Source organism: Alligator mississippiensis, chromosome 2 (assembly GCF_030867095.1).
Source record: "Alligator mississippiensis isolate rAllMis1 chromosome 2, rAllMis1, whole genome shotgun sequence".
NCBI classification, from domain to species: Eukaryota; Metazoa; Chordata; order Crocodylia; family Alligatoridae; genus Alligator; species Alligator mississippiensis.
The window spans coordinates 266237950-266263039 of NC_081825.1; the positions used below are offsets into that span (position 1 = coordinate 266237950).

The 25090-nt window shown below is 43.1% G+C and overlaps 1 protein-coding gene across 5 annotated transcripts in view; it reads right to left on the reverse strand.

Annotated features, from left to right (window-relative positions):
• Positions 1-25090, reverse strand: part of STON2 (stonin 2) — a 121365-nt gene that overhangs the window by 14298 nt on the left and 81977 nt on the right. For all 5 annotated transcript variants that reach the window (XM_059723143.1, XM_059723142.1, XM_059723144.1 and 2 more), the window contains one exon: positions 3539-5380. In XM_059723143.1, coding sequence (XP_059579126.1) covers positions 3539-5380 — 1842 coding nt within the window. The remainder of the gene's footprint in view (positions 1-3538; positions 5381-25090) is intronic.

Here is a 25090-nt window from a genome sequence, read left to right on the forward strand (position 1 = left end):
CTTCCTTAGCCTGACGAAGGGTTTTTGCACCCGAAAGCTTGCTTAATAATTATTTTCCAACTATTTGGGTTGGTCTAATAAAAGATATCAGATTCACCCAAGGAACCTTGTCTGCCTGTGTCCTTAGACCAACACGGCTACAACCTACACCCCTACCAACTACCTGGTGATTCTGCCTGTTGATTCAGCACAGACCCAGCATGTGGTCTGCTAGCTAATACACAGATACCGTCTCTGCAAGGCAGAGGGAAGTGGGGAATTGCTGCTTAGCAGGGAATGGTAGGGGTGTGGGGGAAGCAAACAGCTCTTAAATAGCTTTTCCAAAGATGGACATTAAGCTACCTGTCTGCCTCTGTTCTCTCCCACAGCACAGACTGTAGTCAGCATGTGGTCTGAGAAATAGGGGAATGCCTGCTTAGCACAGAGTGGGGAAGAGAGGGGGGGAGCAGAAGCCAGGCAGATGCCTGCAGAGACTGCGGAGCTCCAGCGAGGCAGCAGAGGAGAAGGGCCAGCCCTGCTGTGCAGCAGAGAGGCCCACCCAGCCCAGAGAACATGCCGGGATGTTGGGGGTGTCTGGTTTATCTTAAACCAGCAAGGGGTCTGGGACAGACATTGCATAAACCGGTTTGAGCCAAATCAGTTAAGTCTGATACTACATTCAACCAGGCTTATCTCAAACCAGTTTCAGCCATTTTCAAACTGGTTTTGTGCCCTGAACATCTCTTCTGTTACAAGTTTAAACCAGTTTCTGATCGCTTAAACCAGTTTATGTGTAATGTCTGTCCCTAGCCAAGATATTCACAGCCTGGGTTTTTATTTCAGTCTGCTTTGTAGGTAGGGCTATCAGTCTGCTTGGGCTGGATGCACAGCCAAACTGTTCCAGAGTTCAGGATATCTGGAGCCAAGATTCTGGTTTAGGACACAACGTTGCTTCATTTGTACAAGGAATCAGCATGTGGACATTTTCTTAGCACTCATTCATTCAGCTGTCTCAAGGGTAAAAACACATGCTAGCATTTTTGTACTGGATCCCAGCCAGTTGTGACTGCAACTCCTTACAGCCTGCAAACAAGCCTCCTTTATCAACCAGTGTCAACGTATTCATTGCGAGTCAGAGAAGGGCAACAAATAGTTTACCAAGATGTTCTGGGAAGGATTTCAATAGCACACTCAGTGGAATCCTGGCCATATTTGCTTTCTAGGTAAAATCATAGGCTAAAGAACATGTATTGCTTGGTTTAAGCATATGCTTTAGAATCTCTTGTCATAAGCAAATGAACAAGGCTCTTGGCTAGAAAACTATGCAGACAGAACTGGTGACAGGCTCCTATTGTTGGACTGCATGGGTCTTTTCATATTAAAATGTACAAAGACAAATGCACTGGAGAAGGCAGAGAAACTACAGGAGTCACTCCTGAAAAGATCCATCGATCTGGATATTGCAATCTGTCTGCAGCCCTAGGTTTAGCATGCAGGCCATGTCTATACCATGTCCCAGCCAAGCTTGGGACTATTGCCAAGTAACAAGCCCCACCTGCTTACTCCCACTCTGTGTGCACCCATATCCAACAATTAAATACAGAGTTGGCTGAGACAGTCCAAGGCATACACTTCAGGGTTACTCTCACACTACCTTGGGAGAATACAAGGCTTCTGTAAAGAAACTGGAGATAGAGAGTCTCAGACTGGTGCTGGAGTCCACAGTCAGAATCCCTCTAAACTGTCAATTCTGCGTAATTGCTGAGCTTGGTTGGATAAGCACAGAATTTGTTTCAGTAGTGATTGGCAGGGAAGTGTTTTAGCAGAAGACACTCCCCTCTCTCTGTGGAAGTCAGTGAGGATGAGGCTAGAGGTCCCAGGGTTTAAAATGGAAGGGGTTTCTGATATGATATTTTCCATGAAGAGTTCTTAGAAGTGGAGCTGGTTCTACTCCTCTGATTTACCAGAGTCCAGATCTGTTGACATTCAAGGCATATAGCAAAGTAGAGAGGATGAGTACACAGCTAGGCCACTGTTATTTTGGCCACATGTCATAAATCAGCTTCATTTGGACAACCCTATGGATAATTTGTATTTGTTTGTTAGATATATTGAGCACTTAGAACCAAGGGACACATGCTGAAAGAAATACAAATATAGTCCCTGAAAAGCAGAGTTGGATTCAAACTATGATTGGCTCCTATCCACCAATACTTTGGGAATCTCTCCCTCTTCTTACCCTGTACACATACTGACCAAGTCAGTGCTTGCCAGACCTTTTCTTTGCCTGAGATCATACTATGACCTGACTGGAGGGGTGTCTGGAGCTAGGACACCTTTCTCTGCAGCAGATTGTCAATTGGCCCACCATGAGTTCTGAACTGTGGCCCCTACCATCTAGTGCTCTGTGGAAGAACCCTCTAACATCAGGGTCTTTGCCTCCAATTCATTTGCCCCTGCCAAGAGTCGAGGGCTGAATTATAGATAAGAGGAGAAAGTGTCAAAGAAATGGAAACTTGGATTAATACTTCACGTGAGATGAAAATGGATGAAGCAGTCTGAGCAGGCAACAGAGCATCTGTTCCCAGTCTGCTACTGACATGTTGCAAATCACTTAAACACTGCGGGGCCTTAGTTTTCCCAGCTGTAATGTCTGTGCACCACAATGAGGTCCTAGGATGGAGGACACCACAGAAAGATAATTTTTTTTAAGCTTCATCCCCCGAGTACAGTAGTGTCCATTTTCAGGGGCAGTCTGATATCATGGATCTTTCCAAGTATGCTGCTGCTAATGCAAGACTAGTTTTTCATAATGAATTTTCATCCTGAATCTCAAGCTTAAGGCTCTTCTATGGTTACTATGCTCTGTTTGTGCTTTGTGGTGGAGTCCTTAGGGGACTGAATAAAGCAAATGCTGAGAAGCACCCAAGTTAGTCTTTGCCTCCTGTTAAAAGAGACCAGACATTCTCAGGAAGTACCAGATCTAGTGCAACACTAAACTTTTCCTGTATCTTCCTTTCTGAGGTGCCCACTCACAGAGGCGGATACATTAGCAACTGGGTTTTTTAAAGAGAATTTATGCAAAGAACTGCATTTGCTTAGCACTATAAACTGGAAATAAATCTAATTGGTCCAGTTTTATTACTTAAGAGCTTATATTACAACATGGATGATTTAGGTTGGATACTAGGAAGAATTTTTTTTTTTTTAATTCAAACAAATTACCCAGGGAAGTTGTGGAATCTCCTGTCACTGAAAGTTTTTAAGTGCAAGTTAGACAAACATTTTTCTGGTTTAAACCAGGATGATTCTGCCTGGGGCAGGGAGCTGGACCATTTCTATTTTTATGATTCTCTGACATTTTTTCATACGAATATAACAAAATGGGGTTTCTTTGTGAGGCATGTTAAATCACTGCAAGGGAGACAATTAGTCATTTCATGTAACTGCTGGGACACTCCTTAGGCCAAAAGGAAAGCATCATGTAAATCCAACATCCCTCAGTTCCCAAAATACACACTTTTAATTTATCCATTCCAAGACATTACGTACTACTCACCTGAGTTTTTGTCAGGCAGTCGGTTTATCCTCCATACAATGGAATTAAATGCATGCTCATATTTGGCAGTTCCCAAAGTTACTCTCATTACTGGCTCAGAACCAGACACACTGGTTGATCCAAAACTGGCACCCTTGTTCACCTTGGCTTTCAAAGATTTCTCCCCCAGGACACTTTCTCTGCGGAAATTTTTTACCCACTCATTTGGCACTGGGTAGCGGATCATCACATTTTCACAGGGAACCTGAGTTAGAGGGTCACGGTTGGAAGAAAACCCAGTGGACATCATCAGCCAGCTCTGGACCTCTACTTCGGCACCATTGATGCTAGTTGCCGTTCTCAGAGTGAAAGGCAAAGTCTTCTCAGCAAATACTGTCCTGAACCGCATTAACTCAAAGCGGCAAGCATCCAAAGGATTAAACAGAATAGCACGGGAACTGTTAAACATTTCCTCATCCACAGATGAATGGAACTGGCAGTTGTACAATTTAATCCACTTACTGGTAGTGGTGGGCATGATATCCTGCCGTGCAACTATTTCATTCCCTTTAATAAAGATGTCATTAAGGCCCAGCCTGCATTCTGCCAAGCCAGAAAGAAAGCTGAGGACATATATATGTGTTAGCACACTGTGCTGGAGAATCCTATTGTCTCCTTTGGCCAAGATGCCATGAAACTCATCCTTGACATCGACAGTGATTTCTTCCTCTTGGTAGTTCAATCCCACCATGCTCAGATCCGTCGATGAGGCTGGCAGGTTCATCAATGTGTCCTGAACAGCTGAGATAAAGCTAAGGAAATCTACATAATTAGTAGTGCCTAACTTTATCACTTGCTCCCTTTCTGCCACATGGGTGATGGATGGCTTAGGTTGATACTTCTTTTTTTCCTTGTAGGTGGTACGGTCTATCCGCACGCTGTGTATCCTTCCATTCTCATCATAGTTCTGGAGCTTGCGCTCTGAAAGTTCATGATTGATCTCAAGTTTGAATTCCCGAAATGGCTTCTCCAGTCCCTTCTCATAAAAAAGTTGTAGGTAACCACTCTCAGTCAGCTTGACAAAGATTGGCCCCCAATGTCGAGATGACATGATGTTCTTTTTCTCTGGTATCCTAAGCATCATTGGCCAGCCATCTTTGGGCTGAGATGGAGCTAAGTTCAAAGAGATGTCATCCAGTTCACTTGGCAGCATGGGGTCATCGTCAGGTAGAGTGGGGCTGCTCAGGTGATCTGGATCCCCAATTTGGAGCTGCTTTAGCTGCTCAACAGCTTCTGTGTGGGTTATGCTTTTGCTCAACTCATTGAAGCTGATGGTGTCAGGTTCTTGGTGAAGGATAATAAAGGAGTCTCTTTGGCCTTTGCCAAGAACAGCAGGGAGAGAGGAGCTGTGGGAACGCCTGTCTCGTTCCTCAAAAAATGAGCTGAATGGGTTGATAGGTGACGGTTGGACATCCCGCAGAGATTCATCCAGGAAGGGGTTAGTAGCACTCCAGGGTGGTGTTCCACCAACAGAAGGCAGCCTGCTTATGGAAGAAAGATCTAGCTTTTGAATTTTAGAGAGGTCTGCCAACGTGCTTTTAGGCCTCTCTCTCTTCTTAAAGGATGCAGTGACGTTAAAGTTCACATCTGGAGCCTGTGTTACTGCTGGTGGGGAATCCGGTTTCAAGGGAGAAAGGCTCGGTGGTGAAGCACAGCTGACTTCATTGTCATCAAAAGTCACCCAGCTGGGGAAACGAGCTTTGGTTGGGGTCACAGAATGCCCATTCACAGGAGTGCTGTTCAGCTGCCAGTTGACAGCCTCCATATCTAGCTCTTCATCTTCTTGAAGAGATGAGGAATTATCTGAAAAAGAAAGAGAGAAAGAGAGACAGTAAGATAAAAGTGAAATTTCAGTCCCCTGGCCTGAAGTCACTTATTCTCTAAACAAAGGAACGCTGTGTGCACAGTATATTGTGTGTTTAAAAAGGGCTAAATGTTCAAATGACTTATTTCAAATGTAAAAGACTCTGCCAAGAATTACTGAAGACCTAATGCCAGCCACCTCCAAGAGGACAGAGAAATACAGAAGCTGAAAAAAGGAGCTAGAGGGAAAAATAAGAAGGGCTTACATTTTCCTTTTTCTTAAATAAAACAAAATTCTTAAATATCTATGATGCTGCAGACATCTTTGCTATATTTTTTTCCTTTGTAGATGGATGTCTTCTTCATATATTTCCTCTCCCTTCTTATTCCTTCTATCTTTCATCCCTCCTCCTGTTCCCTGTCCCCATGTACTTTGGTTTGTTGAACCCAGTGGGAAAGAGTGGAAATGGTGGAAAGTCCCTTCCTTATGTTCCCATTTAATCTCTATATACTTTGGCTGCTTGTTCCTGCTAGCATGAAGCACACAAGAGCACCAGCATTTGAAAAGGCATCCATTGCACAGGAGACATTCAACACAGAGGTTATTTGGCTTGCTCTGTGAGGAAGTCAGCCAGCTCTATGTTGTTTGTGAAATGTCCCTCAGGAAAGCTGTGATTTAATGCTGTAGGACTAGCTAAAGAAAGATGTGTTTCAGGCTCGAGTTGTATAAGCTTTCATCATACTCTGTTAGTAAATGCCATTCTTATCATGTAGGAGCCCCTATTATCCTAGTCCTTGGCTCCCCACACAGCTCTATCAATGTACTTGACCCCTAGCCTGCACTGTCCTTTGCTATTTCAGTGCCAGATGCTTCCTGAGGAGATGCTCCCCAGGATAGTGAACGATGTGGTGTTTTTTAAATGCAAAACATATGTTTCTGAAAGTTTCAAAAGGTGAAGACTTTAATCTCCATTTACTTGGAGTGCAGGATCACAGAAGCAGGATGCTCCAGAAATGGGCATCCAGCATAGAATTATAATCTGCTGGTGCACCGTAGAGTTTACATCCTCATCAAAATGCAGGTTATAGACTCTGCAATCAGAAAAGTGACTGTGAAACCTGCATATTGGTGCTGTCCACGTTTGCAGTCCATATAATATCCAAGTCACATCTCTTAGAACAGCATTGTTGGTTGTAACCATGTTGGTCTAAGGACAGGCAAGGTTCATTGGGTAGATGTGATATCTTTTATTAGAGCAACTAAATAGTTGGAAAAAAAGTTCTTTGCAAATTTTTAGGCACAAGCACCCTTTGTCAGGCATAGGGAGAATCTGTGCCCAAAAGGGTGAGGGTAAGGCTGTTTGTGCCCGAGAGCTTGCAAATAACTTTTTTCCAACTATTTAGTTGGTCTAATAAAAGATATCACATCTACCCAAAGAACATTGCTCTTAGACTAGTCCTGCAGACTAGATACCATGTGGGGTTGGTCTACCAGCCTGTCCCTAAATCCGGCTGTGCACTGGCCCAACCCCATGTGCCTGTATCCGGCCATGCAGTGGCGTGATCCAGATCTGATGCTCAGGGCCAGGTTATCCATCCTATGGGGCTCTGCATGCATCTAGAAATTTGGTAGAAGGGGAATAGCAATTAATGCTGCCACCGCTCCCCCACTAGCAAATTTCTGGACCCTTGGGTAGCCCCACGGGCCAGATGACATGGCTCTGTAGGCTGGATCTGTCTCAAGAGCCCAGGGTTGAACAACCCTGTCTTAGAGCACTAACAAAAATGAGCATTTAATTTACCCTAAATCCCTAGAAGAGCTTGAATCCTAAATCCCTAGAAGAGCTTGAATCCTAAATCCCTAGAAGAGCTGTTCTGCCTCACCTATCACCTACAAAGTCACAGGTGCTCATCAGAATCTGGGGGAATATCTGTTCACCAGAGCGCCCCAAGGGATGATAAGGTCAAACGGTCATAAACTCCTCCAAGACCATTTCAGGCTGGACGTAAGGAAGAACTTCTTTACTGTCCAAGCTCCCCAGGGTCTGGAATAGCTTGCCACCAGAGGTGGTTCAAGCACCTACTTTGAAGGCCTTCAAGAGACATTTGGATGTCTATCTTGCTGGGATCCTATGACCCCAGCTGACTTCCTGCCCTTTAGGCAGGGGGCTGGACTCGATGATCTTCTGAGGTCCCTTCCAGCCCTAATGTCTATGAAAGTCAAAGAGCTAAATTCTGATTCCAGTTGTTTAGTAAACTGAACTTGGAAACCTGAGCTTTAGTTCTGGTTCTGCCATTAACTAAGTGAACCTGGGCAACTTTCATCTCTGTGGGCTATGATTATCCTTCCAGTATAAAAGGATAATGATACTTACCCAACCTTGTAAGATTACTGGGAATTATGTATGAAGCAGAAAGAACAACTACTTTTTCATTTATTAGTTTTTATGTAGTGGTTTTCTTCCTCCCTCCCATAAGTGCTTTCATCTCACATCAGGAGACTGTCCCTGTACCTGATATGCTCAATTAGAACTTGTCTTTAGTTTTATACCCAGAATGTTACCCTTTCATAATGTCTGTAGCTAGTTCCTACTCCTAATTCTCATATTTGGGAGGGGCAGTAGAAGCTGCACAGTCCTGCAATAAGCTTATGTACCCTTATACAGGGACTGGTGAGGGAAAGGAATAACCATCACTCAGTCCCTCTGATATAAACCAGGTGCAAAGTATAAAGTTTGTTTTTTTTTAAATGCCAAACAAACTGTACCCAAGGGCCTCATCTACATGAGATGCTTACTGCACAGTAGCTCGTTGCGGGGCACAAACTGTGATGCGAGGCTACTGTGCAGTAGTAATGAACTACTGCGCAGTCAGTGTCACTAGGAAGCAGTGCTGGGACGCTACTGCGCAATAATGCCAGTTACCATGCACTCATTTAGTACTCGGGTATGCAAGTACTAAATGACTGCGTAGTAACAACTGCACAGTCAGCATCTCGTGTAGACGTGGCCAAGGAGAACTGAACCTGCTTCTTTCTGGTCCCCAGCTCCACAGTTACCAGAGAAGCCAGCAAGAATAGACTTCCTTGGAGGCAGAGTAAGAGGAATATAAAGAGGTTTAACTTTTTCTGAGATTCCTGGTCACAGAATTTCTGGTTTCTTTGATGCTTGGTGATATTTACACACAACCAAGATTACTATTCCTTATAAACTCACTTGCTTCTGTTACTCATTTCCCATCTGAAGTCATAATCCCCTCTTTGTTGTATCAAAGCAATTGCCTTGCTGAAACCAGTGGTGATGCCACAAACAAAGGATTAGAACTTCAGGTAGGTCTAGAAGTGGCAGATGAACAGAGTGTTTCTAAGAAATACCGGCAGGGTTCTCAGGAAAAAGAACATGTCAGAGTTTCCCCAGAGAAGTTATAAAAACAAAAGCTTTTTGAGATGCAGGGGCCTCAACATGTAGCCATTATGATGAAAGAAAAATTATACTTACTAGCCTTAACCTTTTGCTTTCTCACTAAAATGAAAATAAACCAGTTAAATTATTCCATGTTTCTTGACATATGTATAGCAATCAAATCATGGTGCCAGGAGGCAATAGGATCTTTTTCTCTCTCTAAAATCAAAAGAAACACTATGCTCACTTACCAAAGGAGAAAAATATTGTAGCACCCACTACCAATATTTTAAAGATATAAACATGAGCCAAGGAGATAAATTATTTAGCTTGGTTTTTCAGAGCATGATTACAAGCAGGGGCATACAATTAAGAAAAGAATAATGTTAAACAAACATCAGAAAAAAGGTTCGTAAGAATTAGATGCTGAAGTTTAAGCAGATCTGTTCCTTAGGAAATGAGAGAAGCTGCCTTTGAGTCACTTACAACTGGACAAGAAATAGTGCAGGAAACAATCTTGAAGTGGCCAGAGGATGGGTTATTTGGGATTGAATAAGAATCCAGGAGTCTGACAATCTTAAAATTCTAAACACTTTTCTACATAGTAAGAGGTGCAGCTGCTGAACAGGTACATGCATAACTTTTCTTCCCTGCCCCCACTGGAGTAGATGGATTTGACTTACGATGCATTTCAATATTTCCACTCTATGAAATAACTCAAGAAAATGATTTGCTCAGAAAATGTAGATAATCTCACAGAGGATGACTCCTAACAGGCAAAGAATAGTTTTGCACTAAAAGTAATAAGTAACCAAAATAAAGCAGTTTGAGTGACATACTTATTATTTTCTGCAAAGCAAAAAAGCTTTTAAAAGCATTTCTTCTGCCAGAATTAAAATTCCTTTTAACTTCTTCAGTATCCTTGCCAGATTACATCTCGATAGATTGCCCTGTGTGTCTGCCAAAATATTACCAGGTATATTCAGTAAGAACATTTCTTGCTGTGCTTCTTAATGCCAGGGAACTGCATGTAGAGGACTTCTCCTGGACCCTGGAATATCAAAATGGAGCTTGCTGCATGGTTGTTCTATCAAAGAGCCTCATATTCTTTCATTGACTCTACCAGTTCCCCCAATACCAGCAGCAAGAGAGTTAATCATTTTAGTAGCACATTGTGCTGTATCCTAAACCTTTAATAATTAATTAAAGAAGAAAAGGGCATTGACTATCTTTATTGCTTCACCTAAGTTTCTGTGTTTAAAATTCCTTTGGCCTGGATCTTCTTTTGCAGCCATCCAATGTTGTGTTACTTGGGAAAAATCACAGCTTGGCAGTGGCTTGAAAAAGCGATGCCTCAAAAGCTCCTCATGGGTGTGTATTAGTGTAGCGCAAGTAGGAGGAGGCTCTCAAAATATATTAAGTTATTTAAAATGGAGAGCTGGTCAGGGATTACTGCTCTGGGCCTTACTCTGGTTCTTCAAACAAAATCAGCTATATTGACAAATGACCTGAAGAAGGACGTGTTGCATCCAAAAGCCTATCTAACATCTTTCCCAACCATACAGTTGGTCCAATAAAAGATGCAATTAAAAGCCACTTGCCTTTTGTATATTCCCAGGACCATTATGGCTATACCACCATTCCTGCTGTGTACTGACAGAAGCACTTTTTGCCGGTGTTGCTGCAGTTACACTGGGGCTCTTGCTAGCACTGAATTTATCATTAAAATACTACCAAAATTAGTGTACCAGGAAAAGTTTTTAGTATAGACCTGGAATAGGTAATTTAGCCAGGTCACAAGGATGCCAGATATAATGGTATCAGCTTCTATTCACACAAAATGAATGTCGGAAAAAGAAAAATCATAGACGAAAAAGGACCTGGATAAAATCCAGTATGAAGGTGCTGTGCATTTGTTCACAGCAAGGATTATCCTTTCATGTGCTGTGGATAGACTCAGTACATAGCCATTTCCCCACGTTCTTTTTCCACATTGAAATTTTCAATGCCAAGATGAGCAATGAGTATATCTGGTCACTCTCTCCGGTCCCTCTGGTCTGAAACTTCCCTATACTCCCCAATAGAGAGAGTGGAGTTTAGCAGACAAGAGTACTGGGTTCTAGTCTCAGCTCTGCCACTGACCAGTTGTGTGGTTTGTGGCACTCCTCACACCCTTTGTCTCTCTTGTCTATTTAAACTGTAAGATCTGATGGGGCAGGAATTGTCTTTCTCTGTGTATGTATTATGGTATCTACTCTCCAGGCACTATAATATAAATAATCAATACTTTAAAAAGCAGCTTTATAATGGGAAGTGTTTACTCTAATGATTTTCAAGCAATCAATAAACACTTCAGATCCCCAAATCCAGCCTCATTCCAGAAGAACTGCATCTAGCTTCTGATGAAGCAAGCTGCTGCTTACAAAACATCTCTGATATACTTAGTCTATAAGGTTCACATCCACCCTGCCTTCTGCCTAACTTCAGACTAACATAGCTAGCTATCTCTATAATTCCTTTTGCCAGCTTAATGCTACAGGGACAATGTTCCCAGGTATCATCTACAGAAGGTGGCCAGGAGATCTGCCTGGGATTATTTTACTTAGAAGCAGAGCTGGATGGAAAACAAGACAATTTTTTTGTACATATTTTCATTTCCATTTTGTGTGGATTTTTTTCCTTGTTGTTTTATCAACTGCCATTACTTAGAAGAGCTGATGGGAATAACCCTGCACAAACAAAGGGGTTTGAAGACAGTTCCATTAAATATTACTATCCCCTACATAAGCTGTTCCTGGCAAACATGCACTATTTGACAGCTTATCCATTATCACTGAATGCACTGCTATACATTTCAGAATTAAAGATGAATAAGACAGATGCTCTGAGTTGATTCCATTTATAAACAACTAACAGCAATACAGGCCTCTAGCTTTCTAAATTGTAATAACATTGAAGTCATTATAATTGATATAATACAATAATATTAAAATTATGATAAAATTAACTCTAGTGCACTTAAGGCATTTCTAAAACAACATAGCTGGTTAAAACACTAGTGCTGAAAGATGCAAAGCGAAATTATTTGAAATCATAGGATTAACTAGTGCCGTTCCCCTCTACACCCAAAGGGCTTGTCAGATTATGTGGAACAACCATCTGATGAGAAAAACAGCATGTCTCAGTTTATCATGTTTTATTTTGCCTCAGACCTTATCCACTACAGTGAAATTGTTTGAAGTTAGGTGTCTAAATCAGGGGTGTCAAACACATGGCTTGCAGAGCCCCATAATCCTGCCCCCAGTGCTGCTTCTTATGCTGTACTGGACCATGCGTGTGTGCAGTGCCTGGAATGTGCACTGCCTGCAGCACTTGCTCAGGACATGTCCTGGGCTGCACCGCCCACAGTCCTGACTCAGTTGGGTCCAGGGCCATGCCACCGGGTGCTGCCTGTGCTGGATCAGACATGCAGGAGTGGGAGGGGACCATGGGACTGATCTGGTCAGTGGAACTTCCCCACACCACTCATATGGCCCTTAGAGCCAGATAAGTCTGACACCCCTGATCTAAATCAAGGCACCTAAATCAATAACCTGACTAATCACATCCCAAAGCTGCAACACTACTAACTTCAGGTACTGATGAATCTGTTCCCTGTACTGCGCTAATAACTACTTAGATGCACTTCTAAAGCTCTGATCAACTAGTTCCCTAAATTTATTGTGTCAAGTGTCAAAAGAAGTAAAATTTCCATTTCCAGCCCTGTTTCAAATACGAATAAATTTTGCTTACATTAATTAAATTGAACTCTATAAATGTACCTTAATGTTTATGAAGATTGCTACATTTAATTTTAAATGCAAGACATCACTCAGATGCTATGCTGGAGACCAAATATAATTAAGCTTTGGCTGAGGAGCTCATTGCTATATTGCAACAGCAGGAAGATAACTTAAAAGGATCATCAAAAGCAAAGTAGTTTTCCATGCACTAACAAGCTATATTAAAAAAAAACCCGCTGAGGGTTGGTGTTATTTTTGTTGACTTTGTTTAGTGTCTATATTTCTCTTTTGCTCCTCTACTTCTCAGTTGGCTTAGTTATGCATTTTAATTTGGTCTCTGTCTGTACAGGACAGGTCTGTGCTTGTTCATGTTACCCGGGAAGTGAAGGAAACTCCTTTCCAACTAGGGCTCAGTTCTGAATCAGAATTCTAGCTACTCTCACCTGCAGAAGACCAACATCAGACTGTCCTAGACAGTAATTACAGCTGCAGCTTGAAACATTACAAGAAGTCATCTACAAAAGCACCTTTCCTGTATTCTCCTTGTTCTTTTCATGTGTGTTTGTCTGTATTCGTGGAGACACTGACTTAAAAAAATCAACCATTCAGTTACAACTCCGTGAATATTTCCCCTGGGTAAAGAAAAGGCTTCAGAAAACGATGTAACTTAGTATTTTCCTGCACAACTTATTTACCAGAACTGAAAGCTTACATGATCTACTGTGGACATCAAGAAATTAAGTCTTGAGCCATGAAAAAGAATCCCACTTTCAGAACTAGTTATGGGGTGCAGAAATTAACATCCGAATAACCCACAATCCACGTACCTCTCCTGACAGAGATTTCCACTGCTTCAACTGATTATTCATAATAGATTTAGAAACATTTACTAGTGCATTTTGCACAAATGTTTTTGAGTTATGGAAATACTCTTAAAATGAACTACATAGTGAGGGACAAACATCTGAGCCCCAAATTACCAAAATACCTCCCATCTGAAGATATTCAATTCTCAAGTCAATGAATAAGTCAGCCAAGACAAATGATGGAGCAAAGGCCAACTTGAATTTTTAATCATCCTGTGGCTGCAGTGAAAGACTAAGATATACAGGGAAAACGAAGTCTCATATTAACCCTTTAATTCTAATTTACCACCCCTGTGGCATGTTGCAAATCAGACATCATACACCTAGCCAGGGACAAGGTGGTTAATCTTTTAGACCTTGAAGAACAATTCTCTACTTCTGTGTAGTGTTTCCTTTTTTGTCCCTTAGCAGGCCATTAGATCTCTACTTCCAACATACAGTCTTGTTCAATTGTCTGTCAGGTAGCAGAGAAGACTACTAGGAGGGGAGTTTTGTGCACATGGCTGTGTGATTGTGTGTGTGTTTTTTGTTTATTTTCAGTGTGCATAGCTACCTACAACAGGGAGGCTCAACCTCCAGCCTGTAGGCCAGATCCAGCCCCCACCCCCATGTCATCCAGCTCACAGGGCTCATCACAAAACCTGTGGAGAGTCCTGTGGGCCATAGTCATGCGCACTGGATCAGGTACACGGGGCAGCATGGGGCCTGATCCTAGAGCATGATGGGGGAGGGGTGGGCAGGGGTAGTGCAGGGTCCCAAAGTCTGACCCCAGCCAGGCAGGGCTAGCGGGGGCCCTGGGGCCTTATAGTGACTGGATGGAGACAGCATGGGGCCCCCAGAGCCCAGTCCCAGCCAAGCATTGGGTCTCAGGATCGGACCCCAAGGCCCTGCACTGCCTCTGCCCAGGGCCTAATCCCAGCATATGGGGCCTGATCCAGGCCACAGACCAGCCCCATGACATTCATTTGGCTTGTGGGGCCAAAAGTGTGAGCACCACTGATCTAGAATGCACCGTCTCCAATTTGTTCTGTATATCAGCTCAGAGCAGTTCTTCAAACTGGCCAGCAGGTGGTACATTTAGACTAATATAAACACTCGAAAGCTTCAAGATTATTACAAAATCATTTATATTTCTCTGAAAACATACGGTGCAATTTCCATAACAGAGAAAAGACATAATTCCTGCTCAAAGAATTTATAATCTACATCACATAAAACATTTTCTGCACAGGATATTGTACAACTGAGAAGCACTTAGTCCACTTTCAAACTCCTACTGAACTCCCCCTTCAATTCAGACCTGTTCTGGCTAAAGTATTTCCAGCATTCTCAACCATCAAATGAGACAGCCAGTTTGCAATTCCAAACACACATTCTGACAACTGACCACTCCCAGCTGAGCAATGGCAAAAGCATGGAAGCCTGCAGCAGGCAACAACACCGGAGTCTTATCTTCGCCAGCACTTCTCTCATCAATGGTCTGGGCCTTGGTGTAGCACCCTAGCAGAAATGCCAATGTAGACTCAGCAGTGGTGTTTCTATTATTGTGTTGTGATAGCACAGGAGATGTAGGGGCAGGATTTGCAAGTAGAATAAAAAAAGCTGTGACAGGAGGAAAGGGGGCATCCCTGCCAGCGATGGGTAGGGAAAGGGTAGCAAGAAGGATATCAGAATAGGGAGGGATGAGAATGAAGGTAATGTGAGCAGAGGTAATGCTTTTTGAAAGAAGGAAGCCTTGCATGAATGCTTCTCCCATCTCCTCTCTGTATAGGTCAAGAGATGGTGGATAACAGAGGTCAGTTGCTCTAGTCAGTTTGAGCCTCAATCCAGGGATTTTCCTCATTTTATCTCTGGTAGGAGCTATTCCTCACCCTCTCTTTTCTCTTCCTGAGCAGTATATGGAACCTGCATTTTCATGCAACAGCAGAAGTCTGTGAAGCTTATACCACTCTGCACTGGCCCATCCCACTCTCTCCCCAAGTCACAGGCAAACACACTCTGAAGGTGTCTTGCCAGAACAGGTATCAGATGACCACTGCGGCTTATCACAGGCACAAAAGTAACACTTGAAAAGACAGACTCTGACTTGATATCTGTAGTGCTTGTCACAACCCAAAGTTGTGATTTTTTGTTTGTGTGTGCGCTTCGGCACCACTAAATTATCTCCCGCCAATCTGTCGCTTTCTTTCCATGGTAGAGTTCTCTGCTGCAAGAGAGAACTCTGGTGCAGTGGGGAATTTCCCGCCGGATTGCAGCTTCTTTGCAGGGTGCATTTCTTTTGCATCATAGTGATACACGTTGTAAAGAAGTTCCCGCCATTTGTATTAGGATTCACGCCACATTATTGGCCCATTCCTAATGTAGGCACATGTGGCAGCTAGCGATTGGCTTGCTAGCCATACAAAAGGCTTGGGTAGTTTCCGCCCAAGTCGGAGGAGGGAGGACGAGAGAGATCCTGTGTGAAGATCTCCAAGCGCTGTGGACCCTCGCGGACCCGACGCGCCTCCCCTAAGCAGGCAATGGAGGCAATGGAACCGAGCCTACGGAGCTTTCGCTTCTAGCCTCTCCCCATCGCCGAGCGCAATCCTAGGTGTATCCCTTTCCTGTAACTCCGGACCCACGGAGCCTAAGTAACTCTGGGGAAACTTTTCGAACCCAACCGAACCGGACCCGCGGAGCCTGAACAACTCCGTGGGAGCAATCGATTTGTCGTGTTCCTCTAGTGAGGATCCAAGCGGGAGCTGTGCCTGGAAATCTGTCCAGCCTACACCAATACCATCTTTGGGTGTAAGTAAACAATCTTTTCAATCAACCATTACGCCTCTGTAACTAATTCTAACTCGCGTGCGCTAAACCGCCCAGCGGTTCTCTCCAGCCCCGCGTGCCCGGGCTGCTGGCCACAGCCCGTGTGCAACGAAGACGGGCCCGGCTCGCCCCCGGCTCGCACATGGCGACGGGAATGAGATTGGAATCGCCGCTGCACATGGCGACAAAGGTGGGATCGGGGTGCAGCCCGCACAGTGCTGAGCCCTGATCAGACTAGCATTCTTGTCTGCCCTCCCTCTGCAGTATCCTAAACACACTGGGAAAAGGAGGAGGAGGAGGAGGAGGAGGAGGAGGAAGGTTTTTCCTTCCTTTGAAGGTGCCTCTCAACTGAAGCCTCCTCTGAATGTAGCCTGCCACTAAGAAAAGCTTTTCTGGAGCTTTCAGGTGGTGTGGGCAGAAACTGCATTTTGAAGGAGCTCAACTGAAAGGAACTGAGAGGAGGAGAGGGAAAGCAACTCTCCCTTCCTTTTATTTCTGCATGGGTGGCTTCCACTGTTCTTGCCTTAAGGCGAATGCCAATTAATGATCCATTTTTTCACTCTAGCTGCATCTTCACCTTTGGAAGAGTGAGATCTGTCCTCTTAGGTGCCCACAACCACAACTCCACTAGCTATACCTTTGTACCCTTCCTGGGCTCTGAATGCATTCCTGCAGGTGACAAGCCTTAAGCTTTTACCTATGTTAGGATGTCATTCTGTAATTCTCTTATCTGGCCTTGGGCTATAGTACCCTGTGTATTAACTGTGCTTACTTATTAAGTCCAATTGGGTTTGGCAAGTGTTATTCTTTCCTCTAAAAGTCTGTGATCAGAAAGCCTTCCTGAAATCTTTTTGAAAGTTGCTTCATTTCAAAAGCAGGACCAAAGCACTGAGAGAGAAAGCATTTTAAGGCAATCTAACGCATATCTATTTTACCTAGAGGCTTACCAACACTTGATGACAGTAAAACATTCAGAAATCCCAACCAGTACCTGGTTTTTGGAAGAAGGAAGCCTTGCATGAATGCTTCTCCCATCTCCTCTCTGTATAGGTCAAGAGATGGTGGATAACAGAGGTTAGTTGCTCTAGTCAGTAGGCACACTATCTCCTTGCTAGAGTCTCTTTTTTAAACAATTTGGTCACTTTGAAGCTTTGGTTCCCAGGTCTTCTCTAGTCCTGGCATTGTCCCTAACAACCCCAAAGTATGTAAGGAGAAGAGGTTTATCTCAAACCATTCTATTTCCAACCTACTTGTTTTACTGTACATATCCTTAAGTAACTAATTTGATATATTCATACAGTATACATTTCTATAACCAAGCCTACACAACAATCAAATTATTACAAAGTAGCTTCACTTTTAGCATAGAAACTAGAGAGAAACAATATCATAGACATTGTTTAGGCATTTTTATTACCATGCCATTTACTACCCTGTTCTAAACAAGCCTGCAGAGTTCAGAGGTTAAAAGACCCATGTCCTATCTGTGCTCTATCTTCAGCTATTATTATTATCAGTGAAGCATAGGTGGTGTGAATCAGAGGTCCCGATGTTGCTAAACTATAGAAAACCATAGAAAACCAGGCATCTGTGTGAAGAATAAGTGAAGAGAAGGAGCTGATGTGTGTAAAAGCTGACCCTTTTACCAACATGGAAGGAAGCAACAAGAGAATGCTACATAAACCAGGGGATAAGGGGTCCTTATGACCTCAGCCACCCCACAAAGAGAAAAGAGAGAGGAGCCATGAATGAAATACGTTGTAACACACACTTTGAACAGATGTTACAAAGAGGATAAGGTTTATCAAGATGCAACCTGAAGGAGACAGTCTGCATCTTTAGATGGACTTTGGACCTTGTTCATATCAATATACACTTTAATGTCTGCCTCTCTTCTGATTCTTATCAACAGTATACCTATATCTAGATATCTATATAGATATCTATATCTAGATATCTATATAGATATATGAGATTTACTGCTCCCTTCTGGCTTCTGTGTCAGACAGCATGTTAATAGCATATGCTGTTGCTGAGCCAAGAAAATGTAGGCCATAAAAGTTTTGGAGTTTGGGTGGGGAAGGAAGAATGTTACAGCAATCATTATGGCTTGTTCAAGAAGTTTTGGGGGAGCTTATGATTCCAGGTAGTAGGGGGGAAACAGCTGCTAATCCTAAAGGAGTAAAAAACAAACTACTACAAAAAATTCCACCACACATTAAACGACCTAACACTTAGGGTATGTCTACACAGCACTATGCAGTGCCAAGCAGAGATTCCTGAGCTAGCTCTAAACCTAGCTCAGGTACTTCCTAGGCTAATATATCCTGTTTCTGTATTAGACTCTGTAGACATACCCTAACATGCTTGGAACAGAGTGCATTTTGCAAAGGCACTGATGCAGTTCATAATGTCATCACTTTAGAAGGAACGCACAAGGGACCGCTGGCAAAATAATGAGATTTGCTAGGTTTCCAACGCCAACCATGTTGTCAGCAACCAAAAGTTGTTTAAACAGTGTTTGGTGGCCAATGCAAAATGAACAGATAGTCTCAATTCAGTTCCTGAATCACAAACACCACAAGAAAAGATCCACTGCAACAGTCCCACCTATCTAATTGGTGGAGTCAGTAGATTATGGTTTGGTGTGAGGCACACTAGTGAAGGAGGGTTTGCACTGATGCTGCCTTTCATCTGTACCATACCTGTTCTGTGGTTGAAAAGAGAGCCCATTTTTCAGGACTGTTGATTGTGTGATACCAGTGCCAAATTCACTATTCTAAATAAATTCTCTTCCTGACTATTGCAGCTAAGCTGCTCATTTAGGAGAAGCATTTGAAAGAATTACCCCTCTGGACTTCAGTTTGGAGGAAGGAGGCAGGATGGGGGTGTGGGACATAGAGAAGGAGCATTTAATATTTGATGATTGACACTCAAAGGTGAGATTTATATTTATATACAAACATACTCCTTGCAGCATCCTGGACTCCAGAGATGAGGGGGGTAGGAGGACGACAAAGATTTCTATTTTCAAACCTGCAGCTTCAAAACAGCATTGCCCAACACTTTTTTTTGGCTCCCTACAATACTTAAATATAGCAACACTGACTTCCTGCTTCCTGTGCCCAGGACAGTTCCAAGATTAAGTTTTATCTTGTATGTAGTCAGAAGCTCAAATTCCGTCTGCTAAATCTGACTCTGTGTATGGGGCAGGGGAAGGAGGAGGAGTGTGGCATGTGCATTTGAGATATTTTTGTGTACAATGGAAACGCTTAAGTTCTCTCCTTTCCCCAGGTGTGCAAGAATCTCCTACGTATAAAATGCCTTAATTTCAAAAGAGCCCTAAATGATTGACAAGATATGGGTCTGCTAATTTGCACTTTTTAAAAAAAACAAAACCCCTTTTTTCTAATATTTGGTCTCTTTGCACACTGACACTTTAGCTAAACTTGTAAATAATTCAAGTGATAGGATTAGCTATAAACATAGTTTGGATCTACAGACAACAATGCTTGATTTCTATCCGGAGGGTTGGGGGCTGCCAAGGCTTCACTCATGCCTGTGCTGGCATGTACTTGTTCTCCTGTAACTTGTTCCACCAAACCGTTTCTCTTTTAAAGCACAAGGAGACCCCCCCCCACAAAGCCTGTATAGCCAGCTCTGCCAGTCCTTCCTCCTGGTTCCTCACCCTTAAGGCCAATGATCTCAAGGGTATTGGGAGGGTAAGATAATTACTGCTTGTGAGATGCTCAGTATTAAGGTGACAGGGGCCATACAAAGCCTCAGCTGTGATCATTCTAGAGGAAATTAAGTTTGTCCTGAATTCTTTCAGACACTTTATGATGCATGACACAAGGGTTAAGTGAGGCCGGTTAGAAATGAAGATGAGAAAAGAAGAAAAACAAGTCTTTGAGACAAAGATTGCTGTGGGTGATTTCTTTTGCTGGACAAATAGCATGGTTGGGAGACCTAACTTTCAAATGCAGTGTCTAAGTCTATCCCAACCATGCAGCTGGTCCAATAAAAGCTATAACCCACAACAATCCTTGCCTCTCACATATGCAATGTCACTCCAACACTACACAATCATTAGATCTACTCAGATTTAGTTTAGTACTTGGGGGAAGGGGGGTGAGGTGTGTGTGAGAGTGTGTGCAAGAGAGGCAATGACTTAATTAGAATTAGCTCAGAATGTAGACTGCTATTAGTCCTAAATTTCACAAGCACCAAACAACAGTCATCTCAACAAACACAGCAAAGAAATAATAGCTCTGTGACACTAGTATCATAGAAGCAGAATAAGGCTCTGGCTCAGTCACAGGACTCTCTCTCAGAAACACAGGTGCTAATCCCAACTCTGCTACCATAGCCTGACTTTAAGGAACTCACTTATTTTCTCTGTTCTGCTGTTTTCCTTTCTATTGTAAGTGATAATGCTAGGTGTCAAGGGCTGCCTTCCTGAGCATCTGACCTATTGGTGATCACAGACCCTGTTACACCTAGAAAGCTTTGTAGATCATGTTTATTCAAGCTAACTGGAAGAAGCAATGGAGCTCCCTTATGAAGACAGCTGGAGATAGTGAAAGTAAGAGCCACATACAAGTCTGAGCAGATGCTAACCCACATTGGAGAAGACCAATTGTAAACCCAAGGGCAAAGGCCTTGATTGACTGATTGTAGCTGGGTGTCTTTTGAAAGCAATCAGAAAGCCAGAGAAGTAGTTGTGAGCATGGCCCCAAATGGCAATTTAGAAACTTGTGGGGCACTAGACTGGCTGGAAAGGCAGGCTTGGAAACTGTAAGCAAGAAAGCTATTTGTTCCAGAAAACAGGCCTTTGTGTGCTTTCTTTACAACATAACAGGATCGTGACAAAAACACCTGACTAACCATTTTATCCTACTGGAAATAACAATAGCAGGGCCCAGGATGCTGGCTAAACTGTTTAGGCCAATGGACACTGACACTCTCCCTAGTAAAACACTGAAAATCATTTACACAGAAATGGCGGGCCATCTTACTCCGATGTCAAACAGAAGGTAGGGCAGGGAGGCACCTTAGGCCAGGTCCTCTTGGTTCCCCAGGGACAACTAGTAGTGGGGCACTCTGCTGGCCCCAGCAGCCTTACCCGGGGTCATGGGGGCCTCCTGGCTGCAGCAGAGGTGATTCTGCTGCTTGGAGCCTGGATGGTAGCCGGAGCATGGCTCTGGACAGCCAGGCTCCAATTTTGAGCAGCGCACGTGCTGCTCTGCTCTTTTTTTTGTGCAGGTTTTTTTGACCCCCAGATATTGTTGCACAAACGGCTAGTTTCGTGCCCCTGGAGGCTTGTCTAATCCACCCCAGGAGAGAGTCACACACAGGCTAGGTCTTATTTCAGATTTATTTGTTTGTAAACAGACCGACCCAGGAGTTGAGCCACTCAGATTAGGGTCAACCACAAACTGGGTTTGAAACTTTTTTTTATAGCCAAGGTAAACAATAGATTTTAATGTATCGTGTAATTATTGGCAGACTTAGCATTACGTCTTGCATCGTATGTCTATCAGTTATATGTTTTATGACGGTTTATATACATGTCTCATTTATATTTTAAATCCCCTCCCAGGGGCAGTTCTTAAGCCCCTCGCGGTCATCCTTCGGTTAGGGTCTGGTCTTTTCACCTCAGCATCTTCTCTGCCTCTCTTCTCTTATCTCTCGTAAGGAGTTATTTATTGCATCTGTTCTTGGCTCTGTCTGCAGAAGTTTTTGTGTTATTCGTAAATCTATCATTAGCATATATGCCTTAGCAAAAGCAATTGTGATAACATGTAGAAGCAATTATAAAAGCAGGAAAATATAGATTATGCTATATTTTTACCACAATATCCAGGGGTCAGGACCCCCCTCCCCTCCCCTCCCCCGCAGTGTGGAGAACAGCTGCATGTGCGATGTGGCACCACATACCGCACAGCTGCACTCGTCTGGACCCAGCTTCTGTGGGCAACAACCTACTACATCAGATAATAGGAATGACCCACCTGATGAAGTAGGTTGTTGCTACAAAAGTCCATGCCTCTTTGAACCAGTTATTCTCTAAGGTGCCACCCTGCCCTAGCATCTTCCTATGAATCATGTTAGCAGTAGCAGTACCTCTTACCCAAGACCTGATAGTGATAATGAATAACAGGACTGATATTCTCTCTGCATTTGTGTAGCATTTCAGTGTCCCAAGGCTTCCTTGAATTGTCTACCACATTCTGGTGGGTGCAAAATTTACTATAGATTGTTGGAACGCAGGGCTTCTTTCATCTTTCACAACATGCGATGCCATTGTGCAGCAGTCTGTCCACAATTAATATGGCCAGCATGAATGCAAGTAGTAGCCTGCAAACAGCATGCAGACTAGACCAATATCACTTCTTGCCCTGTATGCCCTCCTCAGGATGAATTACCATGGAAACTGAGAGTTTAAGTACTAATTAAATACTTATCCTTATTTGAATGCATTTCCCTTGCCATAATTTTTTTTTGGTCCACCAATAAGAGCTGGCAAGCAGCTTTTAAAAATGAAGAGATAAGCAAATGACTAAATTATTTCATATTATTGTGCTAGGGGTGATGTTTGTGGACTCATCTGCTCCTGATCTTACTAAAAGGAGATGACATGGGACTGAGTTAAAGTAAGGATGGGGGGGGGGGGGGGGAGAAGAGAGAGAGGGAGTGAGCATGCGCGCGCGCACATGCACGCATGCATGTACATAAGACGACCCGCTAGAGGGAAGGTAGGGTGGAAGAAAACAGGTTGATAGTCCAGGAAGAGATCTGGGAGTTTTTTCTAAGCCTCTTAGGAGTGGGCTTGCTCTGAGCTTTGGGAATGATTTTGTTAGGCTTTTTAAGGATGTACTCAGGGGAGATTAGGTGTTCACACAGATAGGAATAGAAACATAGAAAGGCATATAACACACAGGCACAAAGCTCAACCCTGAGTGAGAGCAACTAAAGCACCTCTGGACTATGAAACTGTTAAAGCTATGGAAAAGCATATATTCTAGGAAATAGCTAGCTAAAGCTAACAGGTATTGGAATGTATTCTTGAGAGACACACACAGGTACTAGGTTATATTTTATCTACCTATACAATTTCTTTTTCAAAGGCCATACTCATACTTTAGCTATGCCCAAAGAGTTGTAACTTTGTTTTTTGAATAGCTGTCTTTTCCCCTTTTAGGGATATAAAAGATCTACTTATGTTTCAGCAGTTTGTTAAGCAAGATTTAGTGTGAGGCCCTGAATTCAGAATTAGAAAAAAAAAACTGTCCCACTGTCAGTTGCATAAGTTTAGCCTCAATTGTTACCTGTGTTATGGTAATGCTCATCGTTCCCTACATCAGATTTATGAGTCACTGTTCAAACACCAAGCAAGGGACAATTCCCATGAAGAGCACGCGATCTAAGAAAGCTGCACTGGTTAGTGCTGTAGTTTAGGAAAAAGACTGAGGGCTTTAGGTATTATTTTTAACTGACAAAGCAGCAAAATGCTGAATGCTTTCAAATCCTGTTGCATGCAGTGTTTTTTGTCCCTTTCAAAATGAAGAAAGTTTTTAGATGGAAACTATACGATCTGGAAAAGTGTTACAAATGTGCCCACAAACATGTAGGATGCAACATTTAAAAAAAAATATTTTCTGAGTGTCCTGAAATGCCCCTACTCCCACTGCTGCTTTAAATTGTCCTTCCCTGGACATTCTAGGCATCAAAACAGATTAAACTGGTTTCTGAACATGGCCCGTTTTCCAGGAAGATGGAACCGATTCCATTCACCTTCACATACAGGTGATGCAGGTGTTTTTGAGGGAGACCAAGGAGGGAAAAAAATAAAATAAAAGAGTAAAACTGTGGGTGTTTCCTTAAAATGTGCCAGAATGGATGACCCTGCTGCAAGGAACAGTTTTAGTGCTCTGGTATGATAACACAACTCAGCTTGGCATCTTGTCTCTAATTACTGGGGTCTTTGCAAACAAGACACTGAGGCTCCATTAGCAGAGACAGGAACTTGCTTATTTATGGTACATCACTCAGACTGAGCAGGCCATTTACCCTTCTGCACTCCCACTCATCTGCCTCTGGCTAGGGACTCTTCTTCCTTCCAGCACATGAACAGTCCAGGCCCATCAAAAATTCCAGCTGGTGTGCAACTGTTCACAATTGCAGGAAATCAACAGAACCGAATACTGCGCTGTTATCTTTCTTCTGTCGTTTGAAATTGTGTTTTTCCTGTGCGTGAGGAGCCACCACAGTACACAGGCTTATTAGAGGTCACTTCACAGACCACACAGGAATGACCCAGCAGTCCATTGCTTCCTCTCTCCCATGGGTTATACTGAAGAGTATTACAAAGGGGAGACAGGCATGAGCCTCAATGTTATATAAGAGGGGCTCGTCCATGAGAGCCCCATATGGCCAAGAATTAGGTGGTGACCTGTGGTGCAACATAAAGATTTGAAATCACCTTGGGATTGTGGTGTGAAATGAAGAGGAAATCTTTGCTTCCTTCCTGTCCCCTCAATAAAAATATTAATGTTATGTTTCCATCAGACACTGGAGAGCATGTCACTCACTAGCTAGTTTTGGTTACTGGCAGCTAAACACATAGTGCCTGAATATCCGATTCCCTTGTATTAGTTCCATGTTATGTATTATCGGTTCTGATTTCTTTTTTCATTATTTATTCCGTACTTCTCTCCACCCAAACCTGATTCTTTATCCCCCACAATCTTTTGGGTCTTCCCCTCCTTCTGCATAGTATGTTCTGTACTGTTTCAAAGAGGCAAGAGTATATACTCAGCAGCTCCACCCAACAGTCCAGTTTCTTTTTAAATA